This window comes from Carettochelys insculpta, chromosome 1, assembly GCF_033958435.1.
Source record: "Carettochelys insculpta isolate YL-2023 chromosome 1, ASM3395843v1, whole genome shotgun sequence".
Taxonomy (NCBI): Eukaryota; Metazoa; Chordata; order Testudines; family Carettochelyidae; genus Carettochelys; species Carettochelys insculpta.
This window is the reverse complement of record NC_134137.1, coordinates 286,832,461-286,850,889: the sequence shown is the minus strand read 5'-3', so window position 1 is coordinate 286,850,889 and position 18,429 is coordinate 286,832,461. Positions and strand designations below refer to the sequence as shown.

At 44.2% G+C, this 18,429-nt stretch overlaps 2 protein-coding genes and 1 long non-coding RNA gene across 6 annotated transcripts in view; 2 read left to right on the top strand and 1 right to left on the bottom strand.

Annotated features, from left to right (window-relative positions):
- Positions 1–1,690: 1,690 nt before the first annotated feature.
- On the top strand, positions 1,691–15,808 carry DDX47 (DEAD-box helicase 47). Of its 4 annotated transcripts, none has more exons than XM_075010810.1 (12): positions 1,691–1,790; positions 5,289–5,382; positions 6,745–6,933; positions 7,874–7,945; positions 8,530–8,648; positions 10,269–10,340; positions 11,015–11,131; positions 11,287–11,433; positions 11,669–11,806; positions 13,374–13,444; positions 13,667–13,796; positions 15,088–15,807. In XM_075010810.1, exons 1-12 carry the CDS (start codon positions 1,725–1,727, stop codon positions 15,217–15,219), a joined length of 1,347 nt encoding a protein of 448 aa, XP_074866911.1. In that variant the 5' UTR covers positions 1,691–1,724; the 3' UTR covers positions 15,220–15,807. The 4 variants fall into 4 exon arrangements, with proteins under 4 accessions (XP_074866911.1, XP_074866894.1, XP_074866901.1 ...); XM_075010786.1 differs by lacking the exon at positions 1,691–1,790 and adding an exon at positions 2,089–2,138; XM_075010793.1 differs by lacking the exon at positions 11,015–11,131 and having other exon boundaries at positions 1,712–1,790; positions 15,088–15,808.
- On the bottom strand, positions 14,277–18,172 carry LOC142021714 (uncharacterized). The gene is made up of 3 exons (XR_012647758.1): positions 17,390–18,172; positions 15,823–15,957; positions 14,277–15,184 (listed from the first exon to the last, which is right to left on the bottom strand). It is a non-coding gene; the product is annotated as an uncharacterized LOC142021714 (long non-coding RNA).
- The window catches only part of LOC142021700 (retinoic acid-induced protein 3-like), a 53,740-nt gene continuing 51,263 nt past the window's right edge, over positions 15,953–18,429 (top strand). Inside the window, exon 1 of the mRNA XM_075010826.1 lies at positions 15,953–16,290. The gene's annotated coding sequence lies outside the window, so the exon portion shown is untranslated. The remainder of the gene's footprint in view (positions 16,291–18,429) is intronic.

Below are 18,429 nucleotides of genomic sequence, written 5' to 3'. Positions count from 1 at the left end.
CCACGGGGGGTTGAACCAGAGCTGTGCACAAAGCAGGGGTTCAGCCAGAGCCATCCCCAGGTGGTGAGCTGGCAGGAATTTGCACTGGAAGCGGAGCCACACCTGGGGGTGGTGAGCCGGAGCTGGACATAAGCAGGACCAGGGGGCTTCAACCAGGGCCAGGGGAACAGGATTTTGAGTTGCACTTAACTCATATTAATGCAAGTTAAGTGCAACTCAAAATTGTGCATTTCAAGGGTTTACTACACAGAAAAGAGGCTATTTGATAGGATTAAATTACAATCAAATTGAATTTTCCATTAAGAGCGCTAAGGTTTTATCAGCTACTCTAATTTAGAAATTAGTTTTATATCACAAGCTTGGCATCCTGCAAAACTAATCCCTGGCCTACAACCTGCATCTCTTGGATCTTTAAGGGCAGGGATTATCTCTAGCAGTTTTACCAACGTTATTTGAAGAACTAACGGGAAAAGGCATGGAGACTGCATGAACTATGCAAATGTAATCTGGCTTATCAGCCTCCTGTATTATCATCATGAGTCATGTAGCTCTTCTTATGCACTTAGCAAAACAGCAGTTCTGTAGTACTTGAAAGACTAACAAAATAATTGAGCTTTCATGGGGCAGACCCCCTTCTTCACATCAGACTAACATGGATACCTCTGTATTTTGACTAATAACAGAGAGGAAGCCGTGCTAGTCTATACACTATCAAAACAAAAAGCAGTCAAGTAGCACTTTAAAGACTAGCAAAATGGTTTATTAGGTGAGCTTTCGTGGGACAGACCCACTTCTTCAGACCATAGCCAGACCAGAACAGACTCAATATTTAAGGCACAGAGAACCAAAAACAGTAAGCAAGGAGGACAAATCAGAAAAAGATAATCAAGGTGAGCAAATCACAGAGTGGAGGGGTGGGGGAGAAGGTCAAGAATTAGATTGAGCCAAGTATGCAGACAAGCCCCTATAGGGACTCAGAAAGTTGCCATCACAATTTAAACCTGAAGAAGTGGGTCTGTCCCACGAAAGCTCACCTAATAAACCATTTTGCTAGTCTTTAAAGTGCTACTTGACTGCTTTTTGTTACGGATACTTCTGTGTGACTTCTTATGCACTTGCGCGCGCGCTCGCACACACACACACACACACACCGTATGACGTCCTGGTAGCGCTCGAGCATGTGCTCCACATATAACACGCACCTACCCACCCACAACAACTCCACGTAACCCCACCCCCGCCACACTGGAACATATGCCCACAGCAGCTCCCCCTAACCTCCTTACACACACGCAGCAGCTCCATGTAACCCCACACACGTTTCGTGTAACCCCCCCCTTCCCCCTCTCACTCACTCACTCACTCACTCACACACACACACACACACACCATCAAACACCAGCTCCGCGGAACCCCACGCGCCCGCAGCAGCCCAGCCAAGCCCTAAGCTCCCCAGTCCCGTAACATAGTCGCGTCACACGCACCTTTCCAGAACCGGAAAGCGGCTCACTACCCCCGCCCACCGCGCCGCTGGTGGCGCTCCCTGTCACGCTGATGGGCTGAGGCCCGCCTCGCTGGGACACCTCCCAGAAGGCTCCGCGACCGATTGGTCGCGCCTGGAGGCGGATCTCAGTTGCCCAGGAAACGAGCTGTGACGTATGCGGAAAGCGGGAGTTCCGGCGTTCCCCGCGGTGGGGTGGGGGGGGTCAAAGGTGCCGCGCAAGATGGCGACGGACACGGAGCACGAGCCGCTGGAGGAAACCGCGGAGCTGCGGAGCTTCAAGGACCTGGTGAGAGAAATGGGACCCGCCCCACCTCCCCCATCACCGGGTCCGGGGTGTCCTGCCGGTCCCGCTCTGTCCCTCGCGCTGCCCGGCCTCCCCCGTCACACGCCCGCGCGCCCGATTGCCGGGGTAGGAAGCACCAGGGCGGTCCCTGGGTCTCAGGACGCCGCTTCGGTTCCCTTCTCTGACAGCGGCTCCTCGAGGAGTATCCCTCCTTCGCGTTTGTCCCTCGGTGTGGTGGGAAGGACGCCCTGGCCCTAGGCGCGCGCTGGAGTCTGTGGTGCTCACCGGTGGAGCAACAACCACAAGAAAGAAGGTGGCTTTAGCTGGGACACCGAGTGAGGCGGCAGGATGGTAAAGAGCAAAGGAAAGCTGTCTCTCTGCGACATCTGCAGCCAGGGCTCCAAGGGGGTAGTGCTGGCAGCTGCCAGCTTCCTTGGTGCTTCGAGGGGGAAGAACCGGCTCCCCGGGGCTTGGTGAAGCTGGGAGGAGTTGTCCCTCCCTCTCAGGGGACAGGGAGGTATGGGGGCCCTATTCCCTGCACACACACTGAGCTGCAGACTCTGCACACCCTGGGATTGTGGGCAGATCAGTGCAGGCTGTGGACGAGGTCAAAGTGCAGGGCTGGGGTACCTGTGCTGGAAGTCTGGCAGGAAGGGGGCCCTCCCCCAGCTGCTACAGCAACACCAACACTTCCCACACTACAGCTGTGGCCCCTAGCCCTGCCCTGGTTTATATAGAGTGGGGTGCCTGACCCTGCATCCAGACAGGGGTACAGCCCGGCCACCGATCAGCTCTACGAAGCCCTGCTGCCAGTTTCCACCTACCCCATCTGCTGCCCAGGAGCCTGCGGAGTTCATCTCCCCCAGCTGGGGTAAAATGGGATAAAATATATTCATGCAATTGAACATTCACGAGGGTTCTCAACACTGAACCCTTGCGAGCATTGGGGCCCTACTGTACATGCAAACGTTTTACACATATCACAAGATCACTTTACATCGTGTTGAGCCCTGAAATTACATGGTAGATAAGATATATTAGTCCTGTGTTCCCCTGAGTATGTAAAAGTTGTGGTACAAACAGTTTAGTGCAGTAAGTAGGCATATTCTGTTGTACAACAGATGTGGGATGGGAATGGGGGGAGTTATGGGAAATGGATTACAGAGTTCACAATTTAGACTTTGCGCATAACCCATGTTGCCCCAGATAGACGTGAGTGGATATTTTAAAAAACTCAGTCCATATGAGGTTTTGGTGATTCTTTCCCTGAAGCGTCTGTCCCTGGTAAAGTTCATAAGGTTAAGGATAGAGCATATCCCTTAGTATGGCATGGTGCAACATCCGTAGCTTTCCAGTGGGTAATAAGCATCGTCTGTCAGGGAAAGCAGTGTGTGCTTTCCCTGACTGTCCCTCATCAGTCATCTGCTTACACCCTCTGCAGGAGGATACTCAGCTGGTCAGAGTATAAAGTGGGTGATGCCTCTGGCTGTGCCCCTGGCTTGGTGGACAGCTTCTAATGCTTTCCCCGATCTTCATCCCTCCTCACCCTCTTCGTTGCCATCTCAGTCTGTAAAAAACATCATTCCTCAGGAAAAGGAATGAAGCAGGAACCTTCCCTGACCTAGACTGTTATAGGGTCTCTTGATGGCAATCCCACCTGACATCAGAGGGAAGAGACTGAATCTGTTAGGGAAAGAACTGGTTAGCGTCTTTATACTTGACCCTCCTAGGTGAGATGTCTCACGTGTTTTTTAACACATATAGTGTATAGCATTTCTCATCACCTGTCTTGTGTTCATGGTGAAAGGGAGGGTGTTGTGCTTTGGTAGGGTAAATGAATGGCTCCCCCATCACATTTCTCCTCAGTGATCTCTGCTACTTGTCTTGGTATTGGTGGTGATCCATGATGTTTTCACATAGTTGTCCTGGAACTACCTGATGGTGTCAGAGACCATCAGTTGCCTCATGAGGCAGGTGTATCTTTGTCCAGTGCCTGGGGCACTTAGCACCCGTTCATTGTGAAGGTCCCATGTGCCCTGAGCCTCCACCAGCAGGATCTCCACTGTGGCCTTGGGCTGTCAGAGTGTCTGCTAGTAGGGGTATATTTGTCACTTTTCCATGCTCAAGCCTTGAGGAAGGCTGGGGTCCTGTTCTCAAAGGGCATAATCATGTCCACCCTGAGGACCTTCTCTGTCTCCTCATTGATTACGATGATGTCCAGTCTCAGGAGGCTGTCCATACCAGTGTCAGATCCAATTACCCTAGAGAACGTTCCTGTTCTGCCTGCCTGACACTTGAGGGTAAGCCCTCAAGGAATGTTGTGCCATGCTGACACTCTTTGCCCTTCTGTATCAGGGCTTTTCTAGAAGGGAGAAGTAGGTAGTAGCTGGCAAAGTGCCCGACTCTCACATGGGGTGTCCATTACTCTTGGTATGAGAGCTAAAAATGTGCTAATGACATGCAATATGGATAATAAAAGTAGATGAAGAGATGTTATAATTGCCCCTGTTCACCTTCATTCCCCTGCTAACTTCTGTAGTTTAAACAAAACAAAACAGCAGAAATGTATCACTTTAAAGACTAATAAAATGATTTATTCAGTGATGAGCTTTCGTGGAATAGACCCACTTCATCAGAACAGTCTACATCATTCTACTGTTCTGATGAAGTGGGTCTGTCCAACAAAAGCTCATCACTGAATAAATCATTTTGTTAGTCTTTAAAGTGATACATTTCTGCTGTTTTGTTTTGTTGGGGTACAGACTGACAGGGCTACCTCCCTGTTACTTCTGTAGTAAAAATCACTTTATTTTGTTCTTAAATGCTTTTCTCTGCCCTCTTTCTAAATAAAAAGCACTCAGGTAACAAGAAAAAAAATGCATGGGGAAATGCATCTACTTATAGAACCTCCCCAGTTGTGAACTCTCATCTGGCAACATCTGTAATCCGGCATGATTTTAGTTTGCCAGATGACCACTTATCGTAGGTGTGGTCACGTTTCCTGTGGTCCCATAAAATTTGTTTGCAGCCACTGGCCCTGACTCTCAGTGGTCTTTGCTGCTGTTTAGTTATAAGTTCATCCTAAATGTCTTCTAAGAACCCAATAAGTAATGGAATTGTTGATAGTATTGCTGGACAGCACTGACCTCCCATTGTCCAGCAAATTCTCTCATTCAGCGCTGATCAGATCCCAAGGGTGCTGAACTAGAGAGGTTCAGCCTGTAGTTGTATACACAGTACTTTGGAATGCGTGAGTGGAGTACTATGATCTTAGTTTTAGTGATATCGATAGTTACTTGTACCGAGTAAAATTTTAAGTTGAAGTTGTCCTTAAAAGCAATCCCCAGTGTAACAGATTGTGACTGCAGTATTGGATGTCCATGGTTTGGTGTCTGGCTAGGAGGGACTTAGCTTTGGCATTATCTGCATTTCATTGACTGGCTTAGTAATTACTGGCTGCTTGTTGAGGTTTTTCCTCTTGTCTTTTTATGCCATTCTCAGGGAGTAACAGATGTGTTGTGTGAAGCTTGTGACCAGTTAGGATGGAAGACACCAACTAAAATTCAAGTTGAGGCCATTCCTGTGGCACTCCAAGGTGAGTAGACTCTGCTTGTCTGTTTCTGAGAACAGATGTGAAAACGGCATACAGGAGACTTCATCTGGGTGAATCTTGTAAGGGTCTCTAATTCATGATGACTGAAGACCCTGTCTCTTTCTCCGGAGAACATGAAGTATTAAGTCCAGTATTCTGTCAGATTCCATCTGGAATTTGGTATCCCAAAACTTCCCCTGCAATTTTAGGTAGATATAGTATGCCTCACTCCCTGTTTTGATGTGTATTATTAAAATTCAGCTTTGGATAAACATGGTGTTTAATGGAGCAAGATGAAAAATTATAAGTTCATAATTTAGCAGACTTTGTTCTTTGCAATATATTAGGCTAGATCATGATTTTCGTCAGATGACTGGTTAATGCCTGAAACATTTAACAGTTTGGCATGAATATTTTAAACTTGAACTGCCTTGATTAGTCATATATATGTATGGTACATTTCTGCTTCTTTTTTAAAAGAAGGTATATCTTTGAATCAAGTTTCCAGAGTGAATAACTACTAATTCAAAGGGGCTTCCTGCAAACATCCTGTAATTGCTGAATAAAGGAATGTTAGCAGAAATATGACAGAAATTAAACTCATTCACTAGAGTCGACACAAAAGGAACACCATTAGGCTAGGAAAACAATTTAGTGACACATTTAAAAATATGAGTGGCAAGTTACTTTTTCAGTATTTGTCTTCTCCTACTCGTAAACATTGGCATGTACATTTGTATAAAAGCCACATTTAGATATTAGTACTTAAATTAGTTGCATTTCAGAAACTTTTCTGGTTGATGGTATGGATTGAGATAATGTTAAGAGACTAAGAACAACTTATCTCTTGGAAAATGCAAGGTTAGTACTGCTACTGGGTCTGTCTACAGCCTGGCTTCTGAGGCATAAAGCATGTTTAAAGCTGGACACAATTTCCTTATCAATCGCAAAGTCACAAAGATAACTTTTAGACATATTTACACCAATGAGGGGAATGACACACGTCTGTATTTAGTTAACTGAAATAAAGATTTTGAGATCTAAAGTGCATAAGATGAACAATATGCTGAATATTACCTAATAAGAACTTGAATCCCACAATCCCTTTCATTTTAACAGTTGCTTAGAAATAAAACAATGTTCAAATGCTGTAAAGATCTGTGGAAGCTTCTTGTTCCTGTGCTGCATTCCTTATACCCCTTGTTTTCTCACTCCTGTGAATACTTGCTGGTACAGGTCTTTAAAATCTTGGTGTAGGACTCTTTTTCTTTCTTCTGTTCTGTGTTACTACTGCATGGAGGGCCTCTTTCTTTAGCCTCTACTAACAAATTTTGTCCCCACCCCCATCTTCCTCTTCTGTTTTAGGCCGGGATATCATCGGGTTGGCAGAGACAGGCTCTGGAAAAACCGGGGCCTTTGCTTTGCCCATCCTTCAGGCACTGCTGGAAACACCCCAGCGATTCTTTGCTCTTGTCCTTACACCTACCCGGGAGCTTGCTTTCCAGATCTCAGAGCAGTTTGAAGCTCTTGGATCCTCCATTGGTGTCCAGAGTGGTGAGTGGCCTTCTAATGGGCCTCATGATTTACTTTATTGGGGTGCTACTATGTGAAAATTTGAGAGAGTAGGATCAGTTTAAGTTGTAAGAGAATAGACCGTAGGCAATAAGGGGGAAGATAGAGGACTAAACCATGGGGGTGGGAAAAGAATATTGGTGAGGAGGTAGTATTTGTAGTGGTCATCCCCATCAGTGTGAAAAAGAGCATGTAGCCATTAGAGATGTAAATATTTTTAAAAAGTAACTGTTGAAATGATTAAGATTGTGTCATTTAATCTGTTACCTGATTAGAGGCCTGGGATCAGGGTCACTCTGGCTATGGCTGGGGGTTGATGGTTAGGATGAGTTAATCAGTAAAACTTATGCTTATTGGTTAAGTGTTAAATATTTTATCTCTGTAGGTGTTTCTTTTCTCTGAGGTTTACATCCTGGTAATAGACATTTCCCAAGAGACAAGAAGGCAAGATCACTCATAATCACATGTTAAATTGTCAGCCATAAATTTGAGTCCCCATCCCAGTGACCCGAATAGAGGAGTAGAAACCTATTATGCTTTTTTTTGTAGACTTCCCTGCATCAGTTTCATATTCAAAATAATGTTTTACAGTTTTGTTTGCAACCATTGAAACTAGAAACTCTGCACAGATTTTGCAACTGAACTTATCTAAACTCTGGAGCTAGCTTTCTAATTGGAATACATAAGGCCATGACAGTGTGTGAGCTGCGTACTTGAAATCTGGATTAGGCAATCTGGAAAAAGACAGTTGCTGAATGGGGATGCTAAATGAAGTGACAAGTGGCTTTCAGTTCCTATACCAAAAGTGTAGGTGGATTTGAGAAGGGACAGAAATAGGTAGATTGTTCTTTATAGTGATGGCTTGTGTTGGTTTACTTTCCCAGGAGACTCACACTGACCCTTTATTTTCTTTTGCCCACAGCTGTTATTGTGGGCGGAATTGACATGATGTCACAGGCTTTGACCTTAGCCAAGAAGCCACATGTTGTAATTGGTAAGAAATCCGCATTTGGAGTGATGTTTGTACTATGATCACAAGACATCCTATGGAATGGGGGAAATAGAGGTGTTGATTGTCAAACTTGCCTGTATGTCTCTGGACAATGAGTATAACTTCAGTGTGTTCCTCTTGGCTTTGAGGAGGGGACAGTGGATTGCAATGCAAGCTCATCTCAAAATTGTCCAGCCAATTTACCTTGGGCCTACTGTCCCATTTTCACCCAGGAGCTCAGGAAGCATGGTCTAGAGACCTTCTCAGGGTGTCTCTAATATGGCCCAGGGTTTCTTGGGGAAAGCCTGGTCTGTTAAATCCTCATGTTAGAGTAACTTCTGGTCCACAAAAGTGTCTTCCATCCAAAGCAGTCAGTCTCCTTTGGCTTCTCACCGAGCTACCATCCCTTCCCAGCGCAACTCCATATTTTGTAGCTGCCTTGGCAATCTTAGGCAGAAGAAGCCAACTCTCTAGCAGAGTCTCTCCTCACTTGCAGTGCCTCTTTCCTTATAATGTGGACTGTATTCTGGGACACTTTTTTCCATTGCTGTCACTTTCACCTTTCTTTTTGCTTGTTTTATTCATAGCAACACCTGGCCGACTGATTGACCATCTAGAGAACACAAAAGGTTTCAACTTGCGAGCTCTTAAGTACCTGGTCATGGATGAAGCTGACCGGATCCTCAACATGGATTTTGAGACTGAGGTGAAGCCTACGACACCTCACGTTAAAGGAAAAGTCCTACAGAATTTAACAGATTAAATCAATGCAATCTATTTATAAGACAATAGAAAATAAGATCTTTCTTTTGCTTTATTAAACTATTCGTCAAAACTTAATACAGGTTGAACTTCTCTAGTTCCACACCCTCAGGACCTGTCCAGTTCCAAACCAGGGAATTTGCTGGAAAAAGAAGAGGTTTTTTCCTTTTTTTTGAGAAAACAAGAATAGGATGGGGTTCCATTTGGAAAGCTAAACTGAGTTATACTGAAGTAAAATAAGGAATAAATGTATAACACCACATATATGGCCTGTGATCATGATGCCCCAAAATAAGGAGCATGTGTTATGTAACATAAATTAAGAAAGTAGTACTCAGTGGTCACTGGCAACTCTAAATTTCTCTTACCGCAGCTTTCTGCATTGTATACTTGAGTGATGGATTCTAAACCAAGTAAATTAAAGAAGCCATAAGGATAAGCTAAGCTGAAACATCCAACGTAGCAAATGGTGTGGGAATTTACTTGTTAAATCACAGTTACAGTAAAAGGCAGAGAGAATGTTGAAGAATAATGCATTTCAAAGTGAATTAAGTTTCTGACCACTTGATCCGCATTGTTGTTCGGACATATCCACATCTTCATCCATATTTTCTCGTAAGACATTTTCCTTACGATGTTTCATTCTTTCAGCTACATCCTGTGTCTCCTTTTTACACTGACAAGTTTTCCTTTTTTACCGAAGGAACCCCCTACTCATGCATCTGATGTAGCGGATCTTTGCCCACAAAAGCTTATGCTCCAAAATATCTGTTAGTCTATACGGTGCCACAGGACTTCTTGCTGTTTTTGAAGACACAGACTAACTCTGCTACCTCTCTGATACTTGTACCCAAGGAATGAATTTCTTCAGAATATTCCCAGTTAGGAGCTCTCTTGTTCCTACAAGCCATGACAGTTTTTCTCTGGCAAAAGTATGGGAGAATATAGGAAGCTGTATGTGTGCTAAATAATGTAACTTTTTTCTTTCCAGTTCACTCCACCGTTCTGTTGTACTCTGCCTCTGTCCTTCCCTAAATATTGTCTCTCTGTCTTAAGACAGTGTCTTTACTAACTCCTCTGCTATACGTGGCTTGGGTCCACCACCACATAAGCACAAAATAAAAATAATCCTACCTAACCCATGTTTCTCTTTACACATGCAACTTAGTGTGCTAAGAAACAAAAATTGAAAGCCCAAGAAGCAAGAGCTGGTAGTTAAGCAGGACAAACTAGAGCCATTACTTCATTTTTATGACACTGGGATTGTAGGTGTAGCGTATGTAGGGTGAGATTTAATTGTAACTGTTTTAAAATAATGAGAGATTTAGTATTAATTTAAAAAAAATCCAATTTAATTTTTTTTTTTAAATACCTGAGGGTTGGGTTTTTTTTATTCTTTTCTTTTCATCCCCTCTTATGGCCACTCCTCCCACATCAGGCAAATTAGTATATATCCCTGTATTTGTGTCTCCTCTCCATTCTCTGCTTGGAACTCTTACTTGATTGGGAGTATGCCTGAACATCTATCAGTAGCAGGTGTTGTTTCCTTCTGTTTCTTCTACAGGTAGATAAGATCCTGAAAGTGATTCCGCGAGACAGGAAGACATTCCTCTTTTCTGCCACCATGACCAAAAAGGTGAGAGCATAATTTTTCTTGGATCATCTTGTGTGTGTTCAAAATGGGGAAAGAAGTAATGTGGGATGTGATTCCCCTGCTTGTGTGTGTATGCTCATTCTAGTTTTCATTGAGTTAGCATTAGTATAAACAGTAGTGTAAATGTATTCGCACAGGTGACAAGGGAACAGCTCAACCATGTGTCCACTATCAGCTCTACCATCAGTGTTTATGTTCTGGCAGTCTTGAAAGCTAGCACAAGCACGTGTGCACAAAAAGGCAGTCATGCTTGTAGGGTAGACCTAACCTTAGAGCATTGTTGCTGGAGAATTAGTGTCTTGCTAATATAGGTTGAACCTCTCTAGTCCGGCATGCTCAGAGCCTCACCAGTGCCGAGCAAGAGAATTTGCCAGACCATAGGAGGTCAGTATTGTCTAGCAGCATTAGCAACACTTCCTCTGATTACCAGCTTCTTAGACAGTTAGGGGTAAATTACAGATAGATAACAGCACAGAACACAGAGCCACAGCTGGTGGCTAGAAACAAACTTATGGGACCACAGAAAACTTGGCCACACCCATGATAAGTGGATATCCAACTAACAAAAATCACACCAGACTATGGATGCTGCCAGATAAGAGAGTGTCAGATCAGAGAGATTCAGCCTGTACTGACTTACCTTGCTCGTCATTCAGGTACAGAAACTCCAGCGTGCAGCGCTGAAGGACCCTGTTAAATGTGCTGTTTCCTCCAAATATCAGACAGTTGAAAAACTGCAGCAGCATTATATTTTCATCCCCTCTAAATTCAAGGTAATGTCTCTCTTCTCTCCCCATTCTCAAAGCCATTCTTGCTCCTGCTTGATGATTACGTTCCTGCCCTACTCCATCTTGTCTGACTGGTGGTTGAAGTTGCCCTTTGCTCTCATATAGTCTATATTATTACTGTGTTTGTTGATTCTTTGCAGGACAGTTACCTGGTTTATATTTTGAATGAACTGGCTGGGAATTCATTCATGATATTTTGCAGTACCTGCAACAACACTCAAAGGACAGCTCTCATGCTCCGCAACTTGGGTTTCACTGCCATACCCCTCCATGGACAGATGAGTCAGGTAGCAACCTACCCCACCTCTTGCTATGTAGTTGTACATGAAATGAGAACATCATTGTGTCATAACCAGACACCAAATTCTAGTGTACCAGTATCAGTTTTCCCAGGTGACAGTTCAATCTCCAAATCATTCTGTACGCAGAGTGGTAACAAGAATAGGTTCAGTTTCTCATTGATTGATTCTTTGACATTCAGATTGTAAACTTATTTCATTATTTTTCTTTCTGTTCTCTCAGAATAAGCGACTGGGCTCATTGAATAAGTTCAAGGCAAAGGCCCGTTCCATTCTGCTGGCTACAGATGTTGCAAGCAGAGGTCTGGACATCCCACACGTGGATGTGGTGATTAATTTTGACATTCCCACACATTCCAAGGTGAGATATTCATCTCAGTGTCCAAGGGGTCTTTTCACCTGAAGTTTAAGATTGAATACTGGAGCTCACTGCAAAAGATTTTGTCTTTTTTTTTCTGCTACGCTAACTAGAGCTCTTAGTTCACCTGTCTGAATGAAGCTGCGCCATTTCTTGTTTATGGTGACAGTGATAGCCTTGAGATTTTTATTTGGTCTTGTTTTTTGGGTACATTGGTGTATATTGCAGAGCATGGGTATGACAAATAGTGATGCTTTTTGTATGTGTTCATGGAAGGAGGGTTGAGGGGATAAATTCCAGTTTGTTACATCATACTAAAGGGAAAATATCAACTCTAATCATGGGGAACAGTCCAGTTTAAAATTATTGTCATTGTTCTTGTTGTGACTTTAAAAAAAAATCAGCAGTGGGTTTTTCTGATGTGTTTATAAGGTTTGTCACCGTGAGAGAGAAACTGACTAGGTTAGAATGCCGTGAAAATGTTCAAATTTATGAAACTGAAATAGAGACTTTACTAAACCTGAAGAGTTTCTAAAAATCTTACGACATTTGAGGATCTAGCATTATGAGATGCGAATTTCCAAGTATAGGGCATCCTCTGTTAATTCAGAGCTGCTATTAAGTAAATAATGTTGCAGAAATGTATATTGACTGTTTCCTGTAATACTTACAACGTACAAGACATTGCAAACAACTAAGAGGGACATACTCCCAGTTCTTGAAGAGCTTACATTATGAAAAAAACAAAGGCTAGATTGGGGTAGTAGACCTACTAGATTATCTAGTCTGGGATTTCTGAAGAAGTGGATCACATCTTAATAGTTGTGGATACCTCCACTTGTAATTCATAGTCTCAAACTTTTTCCCCTCTCATTTCTTGCAATCATGTAACAAACCAATGACAGGTATAGAAAAATAGTCAAAGTATTTTTATCGGCCTTACTGAAGTTTAGGAAATTAATTAGTACAATATAACCAGGAAGTGGTCTTCTGATCAGGTTGGAGATTTCAGGTCTAGTTCATTACCCCCATCTTTGTCCTTGCCCATTCAAGGTTGTCTCCCACTGTATATTGTCCAGAGTTTTTGTCTAGTATTAAATGACTCTAGTAGTGAAACTTGCATTTCCTATAGACCATTCCACAGTCCAACAGCCTTCACCCAAAAATGCCTTAATAGTTTCTTGTTTAAACCATGGTTTAATTTTTGTCCTGTGGATTGGGCTGTCTGAAAAAGAAACGAGGAGGGACACTGCTACAGCTCTATACCATAATTCAGACATGGGTTAATGCTGGGGGAAAAAATTAGAGCTGCTTTCACTATCTCCTCAGTTCTCAGGATGCTGCACCTGCTAGTGCTTTGAGCATAAGTGCAGACCACTGTTTTTCCCCTTCCTCGTGGCATCTCTCTTTTGTCATAGGGAATTGCATAGCCCCGCCCCCCACCTTGTATAACCACTTGGCCTGGGTTTGCGGGGGTTTCTGTATACTTAGCCACAGAGTGCACTTCCAGGGACTGCATTCAGGGTATGGGAAAGCACATCCTGTTGCTAATTGAAAGATTTGCTTTCAGGATTACATTCACCGTGTGGGGAGGACAGCTCGAGCTGGGCGATCTGGCAAATCCATCACTTTTGTCACTCAGTAAGTAACATCAGGGTGTTCTTGCCTCTTCCATCCTGCTGCGGAGCAAGATGCACTGTCCTGTTGTATGAGTAGGGAACATCTTTTTTTGCACTGAGGAGCATACAGAGTTCGTTGTGGTGCGTCCTGATAGGAATCATGCATGAGCGGGTGGAAGCTGTGGCCAAAAAGAACCAAAATATTTCTGGGAAGACTGATCTGAACTGGCTTTCATTCTATCAGGTATGATGTGGAACTGTTCCAGCGTATTGAACACCTCATTGGCAAGAAACTACCTGTATTCCCCACACAGGAGGAGGAAGTCATGATGCTAACAGAGCGTGTGGCAGAAGCCCAGAGATTTGCTCGTATGGTAGGTATCACTTTTTGTCCCTTGCCTCTTTCCACATTCAGAGAAAAATTCAGGGCACTGGAGACTTCCAACAATTGCTAAGCTTTTGGGCAGAGGATGTGATGATTTGGGTCACAGAGATCCCATTGAGACTGTCATCTGATGGGCTAATGGTGCCACTGAGCCTGCCTACCTACGTGCCTTCTAGGGTGTCCCTTCACCCTCTCCTGCAGAGCTAGAAGCTCTAGTGACCCCCAGTGAAGGCACAGAGTTAGGATAACAGCCTTCAGCAGGGTGACCTGGACACTGAGAACAGCTCAGCTCTGGGCAGGTTCAGTCACAGGGACTTGACACAGAATCCTTGTGCACAGCCCCAGTGGGACCAAAACCCCATCTCGTTCTGCATAACGGTTATGTGGAGTGAGCTCGTAAGATGTTTTCCCCCTTTATCAATGAAAGAGATGCACAGCTGTCGTCCACCCCAACGTAACAATTATTTACGTTGGGTTTGATTCATAAACAGAAATTTTACTAAGTATGAAAAGTAGGATTTAAGTGGTTACAAGTGATAACAGAACAAAAAAAAGTTACTAAGCTAAAATAAAACATGCCAGCTAAGCCTGATACACTGAGAAGTTGTTGCAAATCGTAATTTCTCACCTACTTCTTATTTAGAGTAAAGTTCTTCACAGGCCAGAGCTGATCTTTTTTCTGACCTGGGTCCATCAGCTTACCTCCACCCCTCTCCTGAATTCTCTTGTTTCCAGATATTTTCATGTATCCTTATGTTGGGAGCAGTTTGTGAAGCCAGCTGAAGACAATCATTGCCTGCTTCCAAGTCCTTTATATAGAATTTCCCCAAGGTGTGAAACCTTTGTTTAATCCCCACCCCCTCACATTGTGAAAAAGTATAAAATTCAAGATGGATTACAGCACCCATTGGGACATGGACACATGTCTTTGTGGGATCAAGCATAATTAAGTTTACAGGAAAAAAAGACTATTTTTAAAGATCATTATCTTGCGCATTGGACCACTAAGTTATTTGAATACCACTAATGGCCTTCATTAGCACATCTGGATGCGTAAATGGGCGTATATTACATAATACTAACTTTTATATGCAGAAATGATACATGCATGCTAATAGAATATACACATTCAAGGGATTAAAAGCTCTCAAAGGATAGGCTACATGCCCCAACTTTCGTAAAGCATATCTGATTTAACGCCTATTATCTTTTAGTATAACTTCCATTAAAAAACATGAAGGTAGAACGTCATGGGGTGGGGGCATTTGTTTTTTTTGCAGGAGTTGCGAGAGCAGGGGGAGAAAAAGAAGCGATCCCGAGATGAGGCCAATGATGACGATGACACAGAGGGAGCTACAGGCGTCAGGAACAAGGTGGCTGGTGGGAAAATGAAGAAGAGAAAAGCCCGTTAGTCAGAAGCTTCTGTCCCTTTTGAGGTGACATGGGCTGGGGAGACATGGTGTGGTAGGTATCTCCATCAAACTGCAGGCCCACAGAGCCACACTTGCAAATAGCGGGTCAGTTGGAAAGGCTTCACCCTATCCACATCTACATTGCCATCTTCAGTGGTAGACCGAATCTTCACCCTTGTGGTGTGCTGGAACCCACCTTCCTGTCAAAGGTTGGTGTCCATGCCTAATGCTGGGCTGTAAGGAGGAGTCATCTTTGGCAGCTGGACTGTCCCCTGGACCTGGAAGCAGCAGACTCTGGAAACACCCATTTTTGTAGGAGTCAAAGGGAAGATGTTGGTATATGGACAACCCCTCTCCACCATTCATGCTGCAGCCTGTTACCACTCACTGTCCAAACCTCAGTGAATGCTTCTTATAGGACAATTGAAAGAAGAAATCTGAAAAGCAGCTTAAGTTTTCTATCTTACGTATGTGGTGCTCCACGGTGGCATCAAAAACTCCAAATACATTTTGCTTAACCACAGATCAGTTTGGCTTCCTATGTATTTTAACCTGTACCACTCAGGCAACTTTCTAAGTTAACAGGTTTTGAGTTTTACTCACATTTAAGTCAGCATCTTCTCCACTTACACCTTTACTGTGAAGTCAGTCACAATACCCAGCATATGCTATCACCAAGCTTTCTATGGCAGCCTTATGATGTTCCAGATGTTTGTAACTTCATATGGACAACCCATGCTGGAGGAGACATGTCAAGAAGTGAGAGTTTGGCAGGGAACAGGCACAGAGCTTAAATATATGGCTTTCAGTAACTCCTGTACTACCTGCAAGCTAACACTAGGGGACATTGTTACACAGTCAAGCAGTACGGCTATGTATGCTAAGGGAATAGTAGTAATGGGTTATCAAATGTTCTATTTCTGGCTCTTCCTCTTCAATCCCAGTAGTGCTTCCTCTTTGTATTGCTTCTGAACATAGTAGAACTTAAGAAGCAAGAGACGCTTTGAAAAAAGAAGAATGAATTCAACTTCTTTTTTCAATACATCAGCAGTCTGGTTCTAATGACTACAGGTAGGAAACCAATGCTAGTATGGCCTATATGGGTATGCTTCAACTACTTTCTAAAGCAGCATGTCTTTTTTCTTTTTTTTTTTTTTTTTTAACATTTTAAAAATTCTGAAACGCTGATATCAGGATGAATTTGTTCATGTCCAAAGATGACAAATAATTTAGGAAGGCCTGTGCAGTGCACTGTAACCTTATCAAAAGCCAGTGGTGTTTTTAACTTCCCTGTGAAAGTTCGAGTTCAACGTATTCCCACAAAATTTCAGTTTTACATTAAGGTGCCACAGGGCTCCTTGTTTTTAAAGACTAACAAATGTACACTCATCCCTCATTAAACAAGTGCTTTACTTAAGAGTACTCACTTAAACGAGGGACACACATACTTACCTTTGTTCGCTCTGAGTGAACTCCCCCCGCTAATACGAGCCTTCTTCCCGCCCCATGGCTCAAACCCGCTGCAGCCTGACCACCCCCACCAGCCCCATGACCCCAACCAGCTGCAGCCAGACGCGCCCCCCCCCCCCCCCCCCCGCCCTGCAATCCCCACCCACGGCAGCCTGTCCCTGCAGCAGCTTGGCCCTCTGCCGCTGGCCCTGTGGCCCCAACCTGCAGCAGCCTGACACCTCTGCCGGCCCCGCAGCAGCCTGACACCCCCATCCTCTGCTGGCCCCGCGGCAGCCTGACCCCGCATCTAAGCTGGCCCCGCAGCAGCCTAACCCCCGCCCGCCCTCTGCTGGCCCATGGCAGCTTGCCTCCCCCACTGTCCTCCAGTAGCCCACAGCAGCCTGACTCCCCACACCTCCGCTGGCCCTGTGGCAGCTTGACCCCCCGTCCTCCACCGGCCCCGCAGCAGCTTGACCCCTCCTGCCTTCGGCCAGCTCTGCAGCAGCCTGACTCACACCCACTGGCCCGGTAGACCTAACCCGCTGCAGCCTGACCCCCATGTCTCCCACTGGACCACACATCCAACCTTCAGCAGTCTGAATCCCCCACCCACCCCACAGACCCAACCGGTCACCAGGTTTTAATCCTCCCTCCCACTCATGGCCCCAAACTGCCCCCAGCCTTTAACCTTTTCCAGCCCCACAAGCCAAGGTTTGCTTACCTTTCAAAAGCAGCGCCACCTGCTGCCACGCCTTCCCCAGCTCTAGGAACCAATCAGAGACACTTATGTGTATTTTAATGAGAATTTCGTGTCCCTCTTACGAGTTTTTGCCTTCAAGCACAAAGTTGGGAAACAATTGTGCTCATAGAGCAAGAGATGAGTGTATTAGGCGCCAGCTTTTGTGGGCTATAGCTTGTCATGCATCTGACAAAGTGAGCTGCAGCCCACGAAAGCTTATGCTCTAATATATTTGTTAGTCTTTAAGGTATCACGGTGCTCCTTGTTGTTTTTGGTGAAACGGACTAACACAACTAGCTCTCTGAAACATATCAAGTTACACTGTGACACTTCCCAACAATACTACTTTCAAATAATTGCTCTGTTGCTTATAATATAAACATATGCCTGGAGTGATACATAACCTTGAGTGCCTTACCAGCTATTTATCCTGGTAATTACCAGTAGCAACTAACTCACAGCAAACCTCTAATACAGCTTTAAATAGATGTACAGCACCAAGTTCTTGAGTCTACTCCCTCCCAGAACGGTTGAGTTTTATCACTTGCTTGAAGTCAGTGGAAGTATGAGAACTTGTGATTGATCAGGGCTGTCCATAAATGCAATATGTGATTGTAAAGGAGAGTTTGCACTTTTCCAATGGGGCTTGAAGCACTTGCCTCTGTCTCAGGAATAGCTCAATATACTGAATTTTAAATCTGTGATCTACTGTAAAAAATTTACCTAAAACTGTATTTTTACTACTTACATGGTCCTTAATTAAAAACTTTCTGGTGTTCAGTAGTAACAGAGAGAAAGTTGTGCTAGTTTATATACTGTCAAAACAAAAGAGCAGTCAAGTAGTACTTTAAAGACTAACAAAATAGATTAGGTGAGCTTTTGTGGGACAGACCCACATCTTCAGTCTGTTCTGGTCTGGCTATGGTCTGAAGACGTGGGTCTGTCCCACAAAAGCTCGCCTAATAAATTTTCTGTTTGTCTTTAAAGTTCTATTTGACTGCTTTTTTTCTGGTGTTCAGGTA

What these genes read in the sequence shown, in the direction of transcription:
- DDX47 (XM_075010810.1), top strand. Translation starts at nt 1,725, where the DNA reads ATGGCGACGGACACGGAGCACGAGCCGCTGGAGGAAACCGCGGAGCTG. An exon ending in CATTCCTGTGGCACTCCAAG is followed by an intron (nt 5,383 to 6,744) that starts GTGAGTAGACTC and finishes CTTCTGTTTTAG; the next exon opens with GCCGGGATATCATCGGGTTG. An exon ending in CCCAGAGATTTGCTCGTATG is followed by an intron (nt 13,797 to 15,087) that starts GTAGGTATCACT and finishes TTTTTTTTGCAG; the next exon opens with GAGTTGCGAGAGCAGGGGGA.